Below are 22,113 nucleotides of genomic sequence, written 5' to 3'. Positions count from 1 at the left end.
GAAGACAGGTTTATTTTACATACTTTTATAAATACCCATACATTTATTTATTATTTTTTAACAGACACTTTATTTAAGTATTAAGCGGGTATTTTTTTAGACCAATGAACAACCTTGGAATAACGCAATTAAATGTTCGTTCTAAAGTTATTCGTAATTCGGGAACGACCTGGAAACCAATAGTTTTTAATCTAGTGTTGAGTGAGAGAAACTCAATTTTTGAATTCCGGATCAGCAAAGTGATCTACAATCCATTTGTAGTCACAAAGTTGTTTTACCGGTAGGACATTACAGAATTTTAAATATACACGTTTGCCCATATGCATCGCCTCACGGAATACGCCGTCAATAAAATGTTTTCTTTATCTGCTGTAATATTTATATATTTAACTCTTCTGTACGTCTGATGTCACTGAACTTTTGCGGTTTTCAGCGAAAAAAAGATCTTTGCGCTGCGCGTGTTCGTAAATATTAAAATTTTCAATCGAACATGTAAAAAAAGAGCATAAATCTTTTTTTCATCGACCTACCCGGGTTTCATTCGACGAGAATGCACATACAAAAAATGGAAGGATGCTCCTTTTTTGTTTTTAAAATGTTTGTTTTGAATGTTTATTAACAACATTTGCTTATTATGGATCCCAATCAGATTCTTTCCTTACATTCCTTATAATTTCTTCTCATTTATTTCTTTTTGCTGGATTTTTGGTAATACTAATAAAATAGTATTAACTGACATTTAATACATTTTTGAAAATCGCATTCATGAATAAAGTGCACCCCTGTTGATGAGAAGAGCTGAGTTTGACATTTACAAAAAGAATTCTATATTTGAAAATGAATTATTTTTAGTTTTGTTTTTCAATCATAAACAAGTACCTAGGTACCTACTTGAATGAAAAGTCTTTTTCCAAGGCAGGCGAGCCAACGTTCGGGCAGGACAACGTCTGTCGGATCCGCTAATATATTATACATCTTTATAACTCCCTAGGAAGTGAAATCCAGTTCTTGTCTACAAAAATTTGGACAAACTCAAAACATCGTGGATTTTAAATCGTTTCTTGTGACTGCAAAAACTCATATCATACCAAGTGCTATTTCTTAAACTAATTCAATTTGATTTTAGTAATATTGTAATCAAATATACAAACATAATTATATATATATACAATTCACATACATATCAAAATTGTGATAATGTTGTTTTTTGCATTGTGGTAAAAGTCTATGAAAATAAACCTATGGTTTGAGATAATATTGTTGTAAGGATGGTGCGTGATTTCAATTTCATAAAAAATAAATTTAATGTTGCCCGACAATTTAAAATATTGTTTGAACTGAGTAATTCATACAATTGTGAAATAAAATAATTAAATTTGTTATTGATTTTACTTAACCTGTTTAACATTTTAATCTGTATGATAATATACAAAATTAAAAGCAGGAAAAATATGAATGTCTGAAAATAATTCTATTTGGTTGAATAGTTATAAAATGTACCTAGGTGTATGTATCTGCATAAAATTGCCATTATAAATGTGTGGATTGATAAATTGTTCTTACTAATTATATAATTTAATATTTTACTAAGTTAATTTATAATGTAATAATTATGAGCCGCTGTTAGATTTTAAAAGGGACACACTTCACAAAGCCACTTCAAAACGCCTTTAACATTTTCACCATGTTTACTTCTAGTGGATAGTTTAATTGTTTTTATTTATTTTTTTTAAAACTTTATAAATGTTTTGGCTAGGGCCTGCTTTAAAGGCTTTTCCGCGTTTGCTCTAGAGACGTGTAAACCACAAAAAACTCGCCAGAAGAAGGCGGACTGTTGTCGTTCGTCAGCAGACCTTCCGATCCATAAAAAAAAAAATAGCACATTTGTACCCTTATTATTTTTTTTTAATTATTTTAGAATTGCATACTCATAATGGAGATAAAAATGGCATTCGAAAAAATGCAATCAACCCGTTTTCGCCGTGTACCCTTTTTTAATTTTGATGAATTTAATTTTAAGTTTTTTAAACTTACAAACATGTACAGTAGAACTCCAATTATTGACTATCCGAATCGCTTTCATAATTTCAGAAATAAAAAATTAAGCGGCAAACGTATTAATGGTCATGATTCTGCCTACGCTCGCTATTGTCTTGCCTCCGCGAATTGTCCTACCTTCCTTCACTGTTCGCGACAGCTTACTTTGACCGAGATGTTCAGCAAGCGATGACTTTCATTTACACTACGGTACGTACATACTGTACTAATGTACAGCACTTGTAACTACGCTTAACATGTAAAAGTGTTGCCTTTTCATTTAATTAATTAATAACTCTTTTTATTTAAAAATGTTTTTTTCTCCAATTTTCAACAAACATACAGTAATTAATTAAAATAGATCCCCTTTTTGGAATTGCATCTTTTGGATATATTTTTATTTAAGAAGGTAAACGTGAACATAAAAAATATAAAAGGAAAAATAATGAAGCCCACAAAACCGGCTTGTAAGCAGGTTTCTTATTTTCCTATATAAAGAAAAACGTTAGAGAAATTATATAAATTTAAAAAATAATACAAACATTATTAAGAACTAAAAGCACACGTTTCTTTTACACAGAAATTTAAATGGATGACTGTTATTAACATAAAATAATAATCAATATAAAACCTTGTTACATATGAGCCATTTAATTATTTTTTTCTTATAAGTTTTGTCAACATTTTCTTTTAAGATCTGCTTAGGAATCTTATTGAAAATTTTAGTAATTATATAATGAAATGTTCTTTGGCCATACTTGTTGACAAACCTCGGTACTGACAAGCCTAAACAATTATCCTATTTTTTACCATCCGAATGGAGTCCGGTCCCAATTTATTCGGATAATTGAAGTTCTAGTGTATTTTAGTTTTTAAACGTGCAATTTTAAGTGGTTTTGTTTAGTTTTTTTAGTATTAGAAATAGGAAAAAATGACGATTCTTCCTAAAAACATATCAATTTAAACATATACACTTACGCAACACGAACATATCATAAATAATTGTGAATATTATAATAAGATTTTTGTTAATTTGTGTAGAGAAATGTTTGAATAAAAAGAATGTACTTAGTAACTTGTAACTTAGTAAGAAATCAAAAGAATTTTTAGTGAGTTATTATAAAACGATAAACTGTGTATATATTTTATGTCTTATATTATTTGATATGTTTTCAAATATTTGAGGATACCAGATGCAAAATTTGAATTCTATACTGAAGGACTTATATCATACAAAAGAAATTGACCAAGTGACAATATCAATAATGTTCAGTGGAGCCATTTTAGTGTTTTTTAGAGTTCAATTGCTTCTCAGAGATCAGATTTTTCAAGTAGGCGGTTGATAATTGTACATTATATGTACGGTACTTTCAACTTTAATGTGAAGTATAAACTTGTTTCAAAAACATTGTAACTTTTAAATAAAATTAAAAATTAAAAAACTTAGTCAATTTTGCCTGTAAAATTTGTCATGAAATTTTGAACCCGGACCTTCCGTGTGTGAGTCAAGCGCCTTGACCACTACACCAGGGAGGCCGCCAATCTTCTATTCATTAACTTCTAACTTATATACAGTCTGTTTTATGTAAAGGGATTAACAGCCCGTAAAGTAATGAAGACTACGATTGTCAAAAAATCAATAAATAAATAACTTGAAATCAATAAAGATTTTTTCTCGAATAAGGATCGTTTTTTCAAAACACGATATTCCCCCAGCATAGTTATTTGAGTTTTTTTATATTTAAAGTCAGTATCGAGACGCACCGACTTTTTCAAATAAATAACAGTCTATAAAAACTAATTCATTTTAAAATACCTGTATAAAAACACATGTTTTAATACAGAATGTCACCACATTCATTCAAAGTTTCAATGGGATATCATTAATATTAGATCTCGCTGTTTTCGGCAAAATGCGTATTTTAGGTTGTGTGGTCAGCCAGGCTGACTAAAAATTATTGAAATTTTTCTAATTCATATTTAAATTATTTTTTTTAAATATGTAGGCATTTATCATTTATCAAAGTAAAAAACATTCCAACCGTTGTGTAGATTTGATTATTCACTCTTTTCACGAAAGCGCTATTACCTCAGTTTCACTTTTCTGTGGCTGGCTGTTTTCTGCATAATTACGTTCAATAGGGAATGTTACATACTACAAATAAATAATATACCCATAAAAATATATGAAATGGATTTAGAACAATTGATTGTATTTTCATAATCAATATGGATATCGTGGAGAAATGTTTTCATACATAAACGTAAAAAAGAAATTCAATAAAAATACGTTCGTAGAAAAACGCGACGTGTTTGGCCTTGGCTGTGGTGACGTCAAGATTCGTGATATTGTTATTTCATAACCCTTCCATATCCTCTCTTTCCCACCTGCTGACGAACCTCTTAAATAGAGGCTAAATATTACAGTACTTTCAAACAGTTTAAAAAATGCATCTGGTATTCTCAAAATTATTTCGAACATATTTTTTTAGTTAAATTATTTTTTTTTTTACGAAAATAGTTTTTTTAAAGTATTCATTGTTATTATTTCAGTTAATTGATATCGTTCAGTACTATACAGTGTACAATATAACACTGAACATAAGTTAAGTTAGTTTGTTTAGTTTTAAAATGACTTATTAGATATTTATTTGAAACTGTATGAAGAACTAACTGTATGAAAAATAACTGTATGTATTTTCACAAAACGTTTGCACTATTCATATTAAATGTACTGCATTAAGACACATTCAGAGGATTGTTGATGTATGTAGAAAAATCCTACCATTCATTGATTGTTGAGTTTTAAATGGTGCACAAAGCACTGAAATTAAACACACCAGTTACAGCGTATGTCAAACTTACGCTTCATGTTCATTGCACGTTATTTTTCGTATGTTGAAGCACACGTATTTCTTATTTTCATGAATGTTAAGAAAAAACGCAGTCTCACTTTACTTCATACAAACATATTCCCGTATTTTCTCTCTAGATCATATCACTAGAGCAATGATTTTTTTACACATAAAAGATATTTAACATTGGCGTGTTTCTGTTGATTGGTTTTTCTAAAAAAATGTTTCTTATGGGTTCCAGGACCATCCGAAAACCCAAAAAGCGCCCCTGCGTCCTTCTGATAAATAGTTTTTTAAAACAAAAAAGCTGTGGATGCATAAAATTCCATTCTTATACTCTTTCTAAAAAAAAAACAACAAAATCAGTTCAGTTTTGTGGTGCGGAAAACGGGACAACGAAACCTCGATTTTATCGATTTTGATTGATTGAAGTCCTTGTCCCAACTCTGATGTATAAGAGCGAAGTATGGACTCGGAAAAACAGGGATGAAAGTAGGCTGAATGCTGTCGAAATGCGATCTCTTAGGCGAATGCGTGGTAAAACTCCGTACGATAGATGCACAAATGTTGACATCCGTACATTATGTAAGGCGATATAATAAGCATTATCGACAAAATCAAGAAAGGAGTTCTGCGTTGGTTTGGGACATGTAGAGCGAATGGACAACGAAAAAACGGCTAAAAATATTTACGATACGAATGTTGATGGATGCGGAAATAGAGGAAGACTGAGAAAGACATGGCATGAACAAATCCAACAAATACTTGAAGATGGACGTGTCAAAAGTCGGAGTAATCGGCGCGCGCGCATGAGAAGATGTATTTATATAGAGGACGCGATACCTGTATTTAAAGATAGAGCGATATGGCGTTCTATCCTCTCTGACTAGCCTAAAAAAAAAAAAAAAAGCAAATGGCGTGATGTTGTTTTTTTTTTGTTCTGTTATTCTCTTTCGCACAGTACCGGGGAGGCATTTACGAGAGAGTGTCAGAAAAACAATGTTCAAATCCCTATTCGTCAAAATTGTCTTGCATCGCGTATCCTCTTAAATCAGGCAAAACGTTGCGCCCTACGGGGCAAACGCCATGTATCCCGTTACTGCGCAATACTTGTACGCAATTTTTGTTAGGTGCACACTCGGCGGGCATGACGTGTGACGTCAAAGTGAAGTGACGCCAACTGCGAGCCGTTTTGTAAGTGGTCGTTTTTAAACCCGAAAATGAAGAATGAAAATTTGTTTTTGTGTATTGATCGTCTTTCTTATTTAAAAAATACTCGCTTTAAGTATTTTATATATATTCAACACAATTTGTAAAAATACCCTTAAAATTAAAACATATCATTAGTACCTACCCCTTTTTTTATGCGACTCAATATCGCAAACATACGCACAGCAAAATCAATGAAAATGTGATCAGTTTTACGTATATATTTTTTTTTTTTACGTATATTTAACAAAACAAAAAATATTTTTAAAGCATTATGTTCATATGCAACAGGCCCTTAGAGACCTTTTGTATTGTAAATACGTATGCACAATTTCATTTGTATGAAAAATTAACAAAATTTTAATTAATTTAATACAATTATAGTCAATGAATGGTATGACAAATTAACAATGCCTGGTGAATTATGTATAAAAAATAAATCTGTCCAATGTGTTTATTGTGTTTTATTTATATTATTTACATAATCTATAGTACTAATCATTGACATATTAATACACAAAAGCGAGGATAGAGTAAAATATCCACTCCTACTTTCCTTCATTCATCCTTCACCACTACTCATCAATTTCCTTCTTTTCCTTCCCACTATCTCCGTGTTTTGTCCATATTTATTTTATTTTCACCTTTTTTATAAATATATCTCTTCTGAACGTGTGATGTCACTAAACTCCTCCTAAGCAATATAATACATTTCGAAACACAAAAGAAGAACCATAACATGAACATAAAAATAAACAACGAAACTTTTAAAGAACTAGAACATGTGACTTACCTAGGACTCACAATGGACAGACAATTCAAATGGACAAAACACATAGACGGACTCACTAAAGTAATGGCATCACTACATAGCCTCTTCTACAAAATTAAAGATTTTATACCAAGAAAGGAAAAAATTATGATGTACGAAGCCTATGTCAAAAGTAAATTGAGTTACATGATCGCCTTCTGGGGAACTGGTAACAAGACAGACATAACAAGAATACAAAGACAACAAAATAAAATTCTTAAACTAACATACAATCTACCCTACCTGACCTCTACGACTGAACTGTACAAAAAAACACACCAGTTTGACATAAACTACTTGACTAAAATTGAGACCTTAAAAATTGTGCACAAAATAACACTGGGAAACATACTAGACGACGACATAATATTAGTCAAAAAAGCTGACATACACAAATATAACACCAGACAACAACAACACTATCATATTGAAAAAGCAAAGACAAACACAGGACAGTCAAAAATACTACATAATGGACTTAAACACTACAACGACCTACCTTACTACTTGAAAACTTTTAATGGAGACAAATTTAAAATCAATCTGAAAAAGCACATGATGACTGAACTAACTAGACTAGACGAGACATAAAATGACTAGACAATATTAAATTTCTAATGTAACCCTAACGGGTTTTTTAAAATTGTCAATAAAAAAAATAAATTTAAAAAAGCGGCTTAACCGATTTACGTGCGGTTTTTATTGAAATGTAGATCTTTGCGCTGAGCGCGTTTTTAGGTATTAAAATCTTCAATCTTATATATGAAATGTAAGTTAGGAGTATAAATGTTTTATTAATTGATCTATCGGGGTTACGTTCGAGGAGAATGCATGTACAAATAATTGTTAATAATAATAATAACAGAAGGACGTTGTTTTTATTGTGCTTAAAAAAAGTTTGTTTTTGAATTATTACAAACAGCATTTATTTTCTGTGGATCTCAATTAGATTCTATTCTTAAATTCCTTATCATTTCTACCCATTTATTTCTTTTTATAGGATTTTTGAAAATACTAAAATAATATTAACTGACATTCGATACATTTTTGAAAATCTTATTACTAAATAAGTGCACCCCTGTTGGTGCGAAGAGCGGAGTTTGACGTTTACAAAAAGAATTCCATATTTGAAAAATATTTATTTTATGTTTTGGAATTCAACCATAAACAAGCACCTAGGTATGTACTTATTCGAATATTAATAATTCATCACACGTACAGAATAATTATGCATACGACTGGTGATATTGCACTTTTTTTTGCTGTAGGCAACAGCAGATCACCCAATGACAGCAGATCACCTAATGACATATCTTTGTAAATAACTCACAAAAAAAATGTATATATATTTTTGCTTAGTTTAAATAGTACGCTAATAAAAAATAAATAAATTAGAAAGCAGTGGAATTCCTCACCATTACTCTTGAGGTCTTACTTGTATCCAACTACGCTTTCTTACCATTGTTGCGTTGTATAAACGGTAGTTTATAAACATTTCAAAAGTAAAACAGTTTAAATAAATACGTAATATTATTTATTTCATTATAAAAAGTATAAAATTGTTATAAAATATATATGATCAAGTTCTAAACTTAACACTATGGCACCTTGGGTAACAAACTTACGATAATTAGTAAGCAGGCTAGATTAAATTTAATACAACTTATGAGGTCTTAGAAATAGCAAGAATTTTATTTGATTACCAACACTCACCTAATATGGTTGACTTACGAACATAGCTTACTCTTAGCGAGTATCTTTGGCTCTAAATAATCTAGCTTTAAGAATATATTAGAGACAATTGGCTCTAAGTATTTAGTGTCATTATGACTTTGATATCAGAAAGTATTTATACAAAATTATCACATTTTGGAGAGTAATATTTTTAAAAGATCAGTAAATTAGAACATCAAAATCAGTTATTGATTATTTCGTAGAAGTTCATTGTTTTCAAATAATATTTTATATGATGACACTTCATTATTTATTCGTTTACGTAGGCAGTTTACAAAAATAGATTAACATATCTGAATTAAAGGCCAAGATTGCCAAACCGCAACCTTTTAACTTTTAAACTGTAGTGAAAAATATAAAAGGAAAAATAATACATTGTTTTAGTCCCAGCACTTATGTATGGAAACGAAACGTGGAACTGGCGGAGGAAGGATGAAAGCCGAGTGAGCGCGGTTGAAATGCGATCTGTTAGACGAATATGTAGGGAAATCAATGTGCGACAGGGTTGCGAATGGTGAAATCGGGCGAGAGTGTGATTCTGAGTAAATCTGATTGAAAAGATTAAGAAAGGGTCTCTGAGATGGTTTGGTCATGTTGAACGAATGGACGACGAAAAAATGGTAAAACAAGCTTATATGGAAAAAATGAACGGCAACGTGAGACAAAGACGACCAAGGGAGACGTGGCATGATCAGATAAACCAAAATCTTAAGTCAGGCCATTTCAAAAGCAGACAGAACCGAAGGGCATGTATGTCAAGATATATGAATCTGGAAGAAGCTAGTAATATATGCTAGGATAGACGTGTGTGGTGGTCCATTCTCTCTATTCTGTCTGTTCATGTCAAAAGCAGACAGAACCGAAGGGCATGTTTGAGAAGATGTATGAATGAGGAAGACGCTAGGACTGTATGCCAGGATTGACGTGTGTGGCGATCCATTATATCTGCCTACTCCTACGAGGAAATGGCGTGATGGTAATTGTAGTAGTAGTAATAAATTGTCGGCCTCATGGTGTAATGGTCAGCGCGTTTGCCTACCATGCAAGAGGCTCGGGTTCGATTCCCGACATGGTTGATAAAAAATATTTATTTTAAAGGGTGGTTTTACACATTTAGTATCCATTATGTATATTTTTTAAAGTCCCTAGACTGCTACCTGACGCGTAAGACTGATCATCTTACCTTTATGTAACAAATAAATTATCAAGATACGCTGCGATTAGTTTACCGATGCAGTGCCCTATGTACCATTAGGTGCGGAAAGGGAATGATGATTATGTATTAATATATTTTCATCATCATCATACGTATAAACTTAATATATGTGTATTATTATTATATTATACTATAATATATACATGTATGTGTGAATATATATGTGAATATATATATATTATTATATTATATTATAATATATATATGTATGTGTGAATATATACTCGGATGTAATTTAGGGTGGGCTGATAATTTTTTTTTCTGAATTTTGAAACGAAAGGGGTCTAAAAAGTTGCATTTGGATTACTTGGAATGCAAAAAATATCAAAAAAAATATTCGATACTCTTTTTGGCTATCAACCAGAACTTGAAGTTTTCGAAAAAGTCGATTTTTTGAGCTAAACCGGCTGTCTTTTCGTATTTAAGTAAGAAAATCAGTCCAATGAAATTTTATTATGTGCATTGAATCCTATTGAATAAGTATTTAAGGGCGTGAGTTGCACTTTGCTTTGTAATAAATGGGTAGCATTGTTTTAATGTGTTTTAATGAGTCATTTTTTTCGTCAATATTAGCCAGGCGCTCAACGGAATCAGTTCCGCCGAGTGTAAACTTTTTGCATTTTGGTAGTTTTAAAACGTGTTCGAGTTTGTAATGTGATTAAGTTATATTTACTAACAAAAAAAATATTTTATCAATATGGATAATTAACAAAATGTCCAGACAGTGATAAACTTCAAACCTTAGTTGAGAGCCAAAAGTGGAATAGAATATTTTTTTAAATAATTTTTACGTTCAATGTGATCCAAAACGCAACTTTTTAGACCCCTTCACTTTGATGTATAAAAAAATAAAAAGCTTCATATATCATCGGCCCACTCTAGTACGTATGTTTATGAATGCATTGTAAGTGCCCCAACTCAACACGGATTTTCTAGCGAGTCGAAACAAGTTTACGGGCATGGGTCTTTTTTGATTGTGTGTCTGTCCCCAGTAAATGTATATACATGGTTACTAAAAATAAAAAATAAATAAAAAAAACTTTATAAATAACGAAAAACAAACTACTATACACCTTGGTGGCCCGGTTCCATTTTATGTCTTATATTTTTTTATTTTTAGCAATATTTCATTGTTCTTGAACTGGTACCTGAAGCGTAAGATTGATCACCTTACCTTCCTGTAATATATCCACCTGTAATATATTGATATCATTAACTGTAGTGCTTTTAAACTTATAGATTACACAGAGTATAGTCTAAGCTTATAACCAGTTTAAACCCGCGCTGTACTAGCGGTTTCCTGAAAGACATCGGACCCTCCCCTAACTATAATATGTCAATTTGGTTAGCATATTTTCCTGGTTAAAAATTCTTGCTTTTTTTCTTCATATTTATGATGATGTGGTGATTCTTCAGCAGACTATTTCCCCCTTTGTGCCGGCTTGATCATCTTCATGGCGGGCGGAGGCAGTTTAGCGAAACCAGAGTTGTCAAAGACCGGGAGAAGGTCTCGTACCCTGGCTGAAATGGACCCTCCAATCACTCTGAAATGCGAGACACACTAAGGTTTAAAATACAAAGAGAACATTAAAAAAATTCAGAACCGTTATTCATCAGAAAGAATTATAAATATAACTTAACGCTTCTTTCTTAAATATTTTGTATTCCTGGCTGCACTTTTTATTTCCTTTGATCATTTCACAAACAAAAAATATTCCTCTGTAAGTATAATGATGTTGTGCTGTAGTTGTTTTTAATTTTTGAATTAAGATATTACCACCTGTTCTAGGTCGCGTTCTTACGTTTTATATTGTCTATGGATTTAAAGTAAACAATTATTTTTAAACAACGATTTTATATCTAATCTAAACCCTAAAATATAAAAATAATGGACAGTGAAAAAAGTAGACGGTTTTTTCAAATAACTTTTTTTTATAAATTTTTTTTTTGTATTTATTCGACCGGTAAGCACCACCCCATCCAATTAGTCCGTACTATAATATGGATTGATGCAAAGTAAATTGACTTTAATTTTTCAATAATTATATATTTCTTAATCTAATAAATACATATATACGTTTTCTCATTATATTAACAGTATTATTTATTTGCTCCTTATATTTTATATTTTTATCAATTATAATGCCGAAACATTTTTTTAGTGATTTGGAGGCAATTATCACTATGAAACTGATATCCTATATTGCATTTTGTAGTGTGGATACAAATATTTGGAGAAGGTATAACTTGTTTTTTCAATGTAAAACTTGCGATGTGGTTCAAAAAAGTGATTTTTGATTAAAGTCGTTTTTATTAATTTAACCAAATTTAGACACCTTGCCTCACTAAAAACCTTCTAGATATTTTTTAATGTATCGGAAGGAAAAATCACCAGTGAAATTTACTAAAAAGACATGAATGAATTATTTTGTGTGCATATAACCTCCAAAACTCTAAAATCAGATTACAACAGAGATTAAGAACATTTAAGATAAGGTAATATAGAAGTCTAGGCATATACAGGGCTTATGACCGGTCAATGGCTGGTTTAAGTGGCCACTTTACACAATGTGTAACATTCACCATTCTGCCTTTATTTGAACATCTATATTCCTTCAATTCTTTCATTTGTTGATGTTTGTGAAGTTAAAGAGCTGAAACCTTTATTTATGCGGGTGAGATTCATCTAATTGAATTATTTCACCTACATACTAGACTAGGAACGCCTGAAAATATTATTTTTTCAATTTCTATACTTCTTCATGGACCAGGTAATTTATCAACACGTATAGAAATTTATACCTAGTCCATAAAGAAGTATAGAAATTAAAAAAATTACATTTTCAGGCGTTGCCTAGTATGTAGGTGAAATAATTCAATTAGATGAATCTCACCCGCATAAATAAAGGTTTCAGCTTTTTAACTTCACAAACATCAACAGATAAAAGAATTGAAGGAATATAGATGTTCAAATATAGGCAGATTGGTGAATGTTACACATTGTGTAAAGTGGCCACTTAAACCAGCCATTGACCGGTCATAAGCCCTGTAGATGCCTAGACTTCTATATTACCTTCTCCTAAATGTTCTTAATCTCTGTTGTAATATGTTAATATAAACAGCTCCCCAGGGAGTTGAATCCAGTTCTTGTCTACAAAAATTTGGACAAACTCAAAATATTGTTGTCTAAAATCAGATGTTTTCTTTGTCTCCAAACTTTCAAATTGGGATTTCTTAAAATGACGTGTTTTGGGTAAGTGATTGATGCCCGAACGGCGACAATATGCTCCTAGATCGCCGTGCATTTCACACATTTACAAAAAGTTAAAAAAATTGAATCCGTTCTCGATTTCCTACCTGCTGGGTTTCACAAGCCTCGCCGCCTGTTGGGCGGTGGCCAGCTCCGTGGGGAAGAACGTGGCTCCGTAGAAGTCGAGCCCGTTCTGCAGCAGGATGTTGCACTCCTCGATGGAGGCCAGGGTCACCCTGACGGCGTACCCTGCGGACGGGGCGGACGGGGGCGGCACCAGGGGGCCGGCGCTCGGGGTGGAAGACGAGCGGTCCTCGGGTTCAGCCACGCTAGTGCGGCGGACTCCGGTGCTTTTGGAGGAAGATGCAGAAGCTGGAAATTAGAAGAAAAAAATTGAAATTTTATAGCGAAAATAACGCGGCGTTTTATCAGAGAATCAAAATATAACTGAATTTCTTCGAATTTCTTTTTTTTAATGCGTTGTGAAATAATGAACTAGAGCGTGTTATTTATTATATATACAGACTAAGCTAAATAATTACAACAGTTATATACAGAAATATGTGTCTAAAAAATTGAACAAAAATAACATAAAACTATGTAGCAAAGACAAACAGATGCAATAAAATAATAGTATAAAATATATTCATAAATACGATCAACATATAAGACTTCGAGCTAAAGCTCGGGTTTCCTAGGACAGCGGTGCCCGTATTTTAACGGCCGTAGTGAACATTAATGCGGTTGACAGCCGTCGTAACGGCGACTAGAAAGTGGTTTCCTATAAAAATGGTGTTGATAACACCGTTAAAAAATAAAACCACTCTCTAGTCACCACTACGACGGCTGTCCACCGCATCACCGTTCACTACGGCCGTTAAGATACGGGCACCGCTGTCCTAGGAAACCCTAGCTTAACCCATGCTAATCAACGTTCATTCCACACTATGTTAATGGCGAAGTTATCTACAAAAAGCCGGAAGATCTATCCCAAAGAATTTATTTTGGGATAGAAAAGAAAGTTATTTGACGAATTGACTAATCTACACATTCTGGATATTGGGGCATAAAACCAAAGTTGATCTAAGAAGATTTGATAAATAGTAGATTTGAATAGTTATCGTTAAATCATTAAAAAACTCAATTTTATAAGAACATTACCTTTGGCTGGAACCATTGCGTTGACAATAGGACTGCTGCTGGGTGAAGAGCTGGCGAGCTGAATTCTGACAACTTCCACAATGGAAGAAAACTTGTACAGGGAATGACGAACGTCTTCTTCGGGAAGGTCGTCTGGAATGTCAAACACGTACACGGTGAAGGTTTTCTGCGGCCTGCATGGAATGATCACCTGCGAACAAATTTGTTTCAGTTGATTACATATTATATTATTTAATTTATCATCAAGCAGATATGGTTGTCTAGCACACCTACTGTGGATGCCACGTGGGAACTTTAATTACACTTGCATTCTCGTTCTTAGTCTTGGGGGTCAGTGTCATGCAGGCTTCTGACATCACTGCAACCTGTAAAGATCTATTGTGACAGGTCCCCGTGAAAAGTTCTCGCTTTTTAACATCCTCGGGTTTTACCAGTGGTCCCCCGAGAACCAGGCTCTTTTTATGATAGTTGTGTGGGTGCGCATTGTTCGAATTATTGTCACAACTTCAACATCCTTTGTACCCACAACATTTGTTTAATTCCCACCAGTATCCTTTATTCATCCGTCACAATAAGATCTCGTGTAGTGAATTGCGCGTTTATTTTGTTGAACGTGTGCCGCATCATAGACTTTGTTTCCACAAAACCACCAGTGTTCAGCTCCAGATCGGGGGTCTGTCCTAGTATCGTTGCGTGCCTCGCGCCGTTTTCAATTGACCTGTCGGACCACCGTAATTCCATCACGAACGAACCAGGTTAGTGGCATCCATTCCTAATCCATCTCATTCGTCGGGGTTGTGACCGATTGACACTGCATACCGCATATCGAGGATATTCACTTATTTCATTAAAATTAAAATACAGTTCACTCCGCTAGATAATATCGAAGAATCCCTAGGGCTCGCCCCCCGCAATTTCTCGCCCCGCATCCGCGTGGGAATTCGTTTCCCCACCTTATGATGTAAAGCATCACATTCACATAAAATGTGTATAGGTGTTTCCTCATCTGCACTGCAGAGCCTACATCACACTTGGGTACATTACAAAGCTAATTATTGTTCGATCTAATAATCCAAGTTGTCTACTGTTGATTGAGGCTTAGCCACGGAATGTGGACCCTTCAAGAAATGACAGTTTGAGAGTTTGATTTATATAACAACTGTGGTCGCCATTACTTTACGAATTCTATAACTCGTAATGCAGACTATGGATATCAGGCAGAATAACATTAAAAGTGAAAAGTTAATGAATAGAAAGCCGACAGCTGCTAAACTGCCAACATTTACATAAAAATATGTCCACGTTAGGTGCAGAAGCCGTATTCAACAAGCAAATTGCTCTGGGTCAATTCTGATATGCATTTGTTCAGCAAAACATACAAACTGGTCTCTCAGTATATTTAGATTATATTAAATACTTCACCAAATCAGCTAATGAAAATGTTTCTAAAAAGAACACGATGGTGAGATTCGAAAGTTTTGTAATCCAGCATCCCTATAAAAAATAATGATTGTTACAAGAATGGATAATAATTATATTATTTAATATACGAACAGCGCAAAAATCTCTTTTCAACCTGTTCTAATGATCTTTATCCGATCATGCTAAGCCTTTCTTGGTCGTTTCCTTTATAACGCAATTATTTTAATATTTTGTACACTTGATCCCCTTTTAATATTTCCTGTTTTCTCTTTCCATCTTTTCCCTTTCTATTTACTAATTCAATAGCCAATAAAAGGACCCTTAAGTCAATTTAATTTATACTCTAACTAGCTGTTCTTCGCCGCGTCTTCGCTCGCGCGGCACAAGGGCGAAATTACTTAGGTAATTATTAATCTTCTCCTTCTAATTAGAATTTTCCCGATTGAACTATGTGTTTTTTGGGATAAAAAGTAGCCTGTAGTCTCCAACTATCACTTTGAAAAAATTCAAATGTCTTTATTACTTATTATCTTTATTACGTCTACAAATCAAAAATCCTGCTACAAAACCAAAACAAAAAGCAAACCAAACTAACCATAGATAAAGTCAATCGACTTTTTGACATCCCACATTGATATACGATTATTACATATTTTAACATTGTGATTTTTTTGTTATTCGGGACAAAAAATTAGTCTCCTATTTTACTTCTCACGTCTCCGGCCTATACCTATACAAAAAAATGTCAATCGGTCGCTAAATAATAAATAAATAAATCAAATAGCAGTTTTGGAATGTTTGCCATATTTATACCGGTGAAATTAAAATATGTGATTGCGCAGCAGGATTATACGTCGCGAAACTGAAATATTTTGACATTTAATATTAGGTGTTCACGGATGTTCCGTTGTAATCGCGAATACGATAAACAACCATGATGATAAATTGTTATCACGTCGCTTATTAGCACTGTAGTTATTTTTGTTTGAGCTACAGACATCAATCCATCTCCCACACAATTTTTTCATCTCTTACGTCTGTTTCTCACCTTTCTGTAAAATCTCGAGTTGGTGACCTTGTGGAACCCCTTTCTATACACGCTCTGGTAGTCATCGAAGTCGGAAAATTTGAAGAGTATCCCCGTGGCCGTCTTGGTGAGGCTGAAGCAGCCCTTGAAGGTCATCTTCTCGCAGATGGTGGACGCCTTTTCCATGGATAGATCGTGCGAGGGGGTCAGTAAAAAAGCCCCCTTGGTGAGGAAGTGCTCCGAGTCCGACAGCTCCGACTCTGAATCGCTCTTCGCCAGGGTGTGGACTTGTTCTTTCCAGTGAGAGTCGTTCATCTGGAGAAAAAATATTTTAATAATTACATTATTTTTTATTCATTGTAAATTTTTCTTTGCATTTTATAATAGGTATACGAGTCCATAGGTCACAAATACAAAAAAAAACTTTTTTTAAAAACCCGCAAAAGCATAGCCTGTGTGTGGGTATACATTTTATTTTAAATATAAATAAAGGCTATTGGAAACATTCGATAGATATCAAAAAATAGAAAAATAAGTGCTTATATTAGAATACAATTTTTCGTCAATGAAAATGAGAAAACTATTAATAAAAGTATCTAGCAATTCATTAAACTCAAACAACTATATTTTATTTAACGTAACTCTATTAAAACTTATGGCATAATAGGATGGGCATAATATTAAAACCTATCAAATTGGCTCAAAAATCAATAATTAAAATAACTTTAAAAAAGCCCTTCAGGTACCCCAGCGTTAAGTTATTTGGGGAATTTGAGATCTTAGATATAAGGCAATTATATATTTTTAGAATAATAATATTTGTGAGAGCAAATTATTCTACTAAATCCCAAAAGGAACATTCCCACACTACCAGAAGTCAAACTAGAGGATGGGTCATGGGGTTTACCGCAATCTCTGAATTCGGGCAAAGAAATTTCAGGTTTCTGGACCCTAAAATATTCAATATTCATATCAAGACTAGACAAGAAGCTGAGGAATATGTTTCATATATCAGAATATAATTTTAATTTCTCGAAAATCTTTTCTCATTTTATGAATGTAGGTATGTTTTAGAATCTTTTTTCATATTTATTTTGAATTTTTACACAACAATTGATGTGAAATTATGTACTATTACGTATAAAATAAATAATACACCCGACACTCCAGAACGTGCCTGTGGGCCAGTGGAGTGGCTACATCCATAAATAAAAAGGAAATTAAAAGGTTCCATTTCCCGCACAAACTGCCAGTAATCGAACCCAGGACCTCGAGAAATTAGGCAAATGCGTCCACCGCTTGAGGCGGATTTATCTCCACTCAATTTTCTTTTATATATTTTTAATTGAAACTTAAAATCAAAAATAAATTAATCAAAAATTACAAGTTATGAGATTCAGTTTCCCATGTCCTAAAGCCGTGCCTAAATTTCTCGGTCCGATGGCTTCTAATCGGCCGAACCCCGCCCTGATCGTTTCTTGGGGGCAGATGCCACAGTCCTTACTATTCAACACAACCGTAAGTAGACGCGATCATTTGCAAGTTCCATTATTGTTATTTGGAGACAGGAACCCAAATTGCTTCCGGTGCATTAGTCAAAATAATGGCTTGTGTCGTCGCGTTTTCAATGAATGAATTTATTAACGATTTATTATGATTTTTTAAAACTTATTTTCAGACTTTTTTTCAGAGGTTTTTTAACAGGTGAAAAAAGGGGAATACAGAAGGAAGAAAAAATACACTACAACACTCTGACCAGTAGCTCAATGACAAATAACTATCGACGTGCTTAAAAGCATGCTAAACATTTGAGCGATCACAGTGAACAATAATGAACATGCTTAAGTTATCGCAGTCATAAGTCAACGCTCGTGTCGGATTGTTTTTGTTTTCCTCATACGGATTTACTAGCGAAAAATCAGCGTTTACTATAAAAAAAAAGCAAAATAGTAAGGAGTGTCTAATACAAAAATGTGAAAATTAATTTAAAATTTAAACCTTTAATTATAAATCAAACACTGATTTGAGTCTACTGAACACTTTATTTTATTTTTACAAATAAAAACTTCGTGACAATCGTTTCGCCTTATTAGGGCATTTAATTAATTAATAGATGAATCATGTTACAATTTTGATAAGAAATTCTTAAAAATAGAAATATTGTATAATAATACATTTATGTTTATATAAATTTCCTCATAATATTTCAATCATGTTTTAAAATTAAAATGAACAGCAACCTATTATAATATTATTGATATTTTTTCGACAACAATTATCTAAATTTACAAAACTATAAAGTTTCATTAATTATCTCGCAATACATACTTGTATGTCAATAAATACTTACTTTGTTATATTTTCCCCGAAATTCAAATATAAATACCTAAATTCCCCATTACCTTTTAAACATTTAGCCTCGCCCTTAACCATTGGTTATTCCCTCAATTATGATTAATGTACATGCTATAGTTCATAAGACTATTTTTATTTTCTACTTAAGTACCTTGAATTATATAACTATATAAGGACATTCAATCCAAATAATCTTCACATTCGTTTGAAAATGCCCTAATAAGGCAAAAAAATTGACACGAAGTTTTTATTTTTATATGTTTATATTTGTAAAAATAAAATAAAGTGTTCAGTGGACTCAAATCAGTGTTTGATTTCTAATTATAAGTTTAAATATGGAGTTCTACAAAATGACCACCAAATCAATCAATAAATTACAATTACTATGGCGACTGCTTTTCTTTACATTTGGCTTGCCAATCGCCGGCTAATTACAATGAATAGCATGATAAATAATAAATTAAAATAGCAGTTTCGGACTATTTACTATATTTACACCGGTGAAATTCAAATATGTGATTACGCAGCAGGATTATACGTCGCGAAACGTAAATATATTGACATTTAATATTAGGTGTTTAAGGATGTTGCATTGTGATCGCAAATACGATAAACAACCATAGCGACATATTGTTATTTGTGAGTGAGCTACAGTTCAGAAAAACTACAAGAAGAGTCGACAGCCTTCTGTAGTCTCTTGAAACGCAAAATAATTAGAAAATCGTACAGCTTAGCCGTTTTACAACGATATGTTTAAATAGTAACATGCATTGAATAAAAACATTTTTTTAAATATTTCTGTTAAATAACATATTTAAATGCTTTATGGAACTGAATTATAATGACTTTTTGATAATGACTTTTAATAATGACTTTTTTTGGCAGATTACTGCTTAAAAAAATTAGACCATACCTTGGTACATTGATTCTCATATAAAGACTACAACGAAATTTGTTCTAATGATTTAAAAATAATAGATTATATATTGATTGCTGAGGCCAAATCTTAAATTATAGTTTTTGAAAATAAGTAAAAGCATTTTAAATTACAAAAATTTAATGCTATTTTTATTTTATTCTTCGTGAAATTATCCACCAAAAAAAACTAATTTAAGTTAAAATCTTTTGTAATGTGTTAATATTAACAGCTCCCTAGGGAATTACATCCAGTGCTTGTCTAAAAAAATTTTGACAAACCTTAAGAAAAAAACATGTGTATTAAAAAATAATACAGTTATTTAAAAACAGAAAAGTTATTTTTAATAACATGTAATTACGTTTTAAAAAAGTACTTTAAACTATTTTGTATTTTTGTATATTTCTTAATTTCTTCAAAAATTGTTAATAAAAAACTATTTAATTGCGCGGCCTACGTGGTTTAGTGGTCAAGACGCTTGATTCGCGCACGGAAGGTTCTGGGTTCGATTCCCGGTGAGAACACAAAAATTAAAAATGTGATTTTTCTCAAGCCTGCTTGTTCTGTAATGTAATTCACCACTGTAATTGGGTCTCCTGGCCTGTTGTGGTGCAAAAAAAATGAAATGAAAAATGAAATGAAAATAATTTAAACCCATTATACGCAATTATATTTTGTGTCGTTTTTTCGGAATAATATCTTGGTTGTAAATATTTTTTTTCTACGGTATTTTTTTAATCTTTTTTAATATTTATACCAGCTATTCATTTCTAAACCAAATAAAGCCTTTTAATATCATCTGTTTATAAAGGAGAAGTGATCAGTCTTACGCTTCAGTTTCAGTTTAGACATCAGTCCAGGAAAAATGAAATATAGCAGTTTTAACAAACTTTACAATTACTACGTTCATTTACGTCCACCTTGCTAAGAATTGATCTCAGGATCTCAAGACTGATAAACGAACGCGCTTACCACAACACAGCGAGTCGGACTTATCTCTACTCAATTCCTTATTCAGAATCCTGGTTCTATTTCACACACAGAACTGTATTCTTCATCCGTCTGGACAAAGACATTTAAAAAAAAATAAATACAAGCATGGGCTATTTAAATATAATATCCGTATGCAAAAACGTAGTGATATGTAATTGTATCATCTCTGCCTTACCTTACGGTAAAATGGCGTATTTTTTTGTTGTTGTTGTGTCATGATAAGGCCAACAATATATAAATTAATCAATTCCACTTACCTGATGCTTAGCAGAATCCGTGGAGCCTATTCTCGCCGCACTCCCGGCCCGGCTCCTGCTGCCCTCGTCTCTCGCGGCCATGGTCAGGCTGCCGATGCTGATGTCCAGGGCTGCAGAGGGCTGCGGGTCTTCGTATTGCATGTTCCGCACACGCGCCGCGGGATGCTGTGCCCCGAATGCGCGCCGGGAGCCGCGCGAGCCCATTTATAGGCTCGGGCGGCCGCGGCCCGCACCCCGCGGGGCGCTGTGATTCGCGAACCAAAATTTTAAATTCATAAAGAAAACTTTATCATTGAAGCGGGTTGTGGTCTCATGGCTAGTGTCTAGGCTTCGCGACTAAAAATTTGTGGTTCGAATCCCACTCTACCGCAACTTGATTCCCATTTTCTATTCGTAAGTTATTTACATCTCGTTGAAAATGGCCCTCGAAATTAAATATTTGGATAAATCATAAAAACAAAAATATTTCTTTTTTATCAAAAAAATATGAATAAATTTAAATTATAAACACGATTAAATTGCCACTCAAACCAGCCAATGACAGGTCTAGACTTCTATGTTCCCTTTTGTATAAGGTTCTTCATCTTTGTTGTAATATGTTAATATTAATTTTCAATTTAATATCAAGAGCACGTAAACAACATAAAATTCAAGAAATACAGTTTAAAGACATAAAAAAGTACAGTATTTATTTACAATATCCATACTTCTAGACTAATAAAATAAATCCGAAAGTATATTTGTCTGCATGTTTGTTGTCACATGTTACTTTTCATCTTCTCTCTCATTCCATAGGGAAAATTCTTAAAAGAAAAAATAATTTACAGCAAAACAGAAGAAAGATGCTATGTCGTCATAGACTAACCGACC

At 32.8% G+C, this 22,113-nt stretch overlaps 1 protein-coding gene across 1 annotated transcript; it reads right to left on the bottom strand.

The window, feature by feature from the left end:
- Nucleotides 1-10,646: 10,646 nt before the first annotated feature.
- LOC148283822 (uncharacterized) lies at nt 10,647-21,415 on the bottom strand. The gene is made up of 5 exons (XM_088243160.1): nt 21,244-21,415; nt 16,744-17,037; nt 14,274-14,463; nt 13,220-13,484; nt 10,647-11,406 (listed from the first exon to the last, which is right to left on the bottom strand). Exons 1-5 carry the CDS (start codon nt 21,382-21,384, stop codon nt 11,283-11,285), a joined length of 1,014 nt encoding a protein of 337 aa, XP_088099286.1. The 5' UTR covers nt 21,385-21,415; the 3' UTR covers nt 10,647-11,282.
- Between the last annotated feature and the right edge of the window lie 698 nt (nt 21,416-22,113).

Source organism: Micrasema longulum, unplaced genomic scaffold (genome assembly GCF_059751315.1).
Source record: "Micrasema longulum isolate JH-2025_06_02 unplaced genomic scaffold, ASM5975131v1 h1tg000193l, whole genome shotgun sequence".
NCBI lineage: Eukaryota > Metazoa > Arthropoda > Insecta > Trichoptera > Brachycentridae > Micrasema > Micrasema longulum.
The sequence above is the reverse complement of the archived record's forward strand: the minus strand, read 5'-3'. Positions and strand labels throughout refer to the sequence as shown.

Coding starts and splice junctions, on each gene's coding strand:
- LOC148283822 (XM_088243160.1), bottom strand. CDS start 21,384: ATGCAATACGAAGACCCGCAGCCCTCTGCAGCCCTGGACATCAGCATC. Junction 14,464..16,743: donor ACTCGAGATTTTACAGAAAG/GTGAGAAACAGA, acceptor ATTTGTTCGCAG/GTGATCATTCCATGCAGGCC. Junction 13,485..14,273: donor CGCAATGGTTCCAGCCAAAG/GTAATGTTCTTA, acceptor TCTAATTTCCAG/CTTCTGCATCTTCCTCCAAA.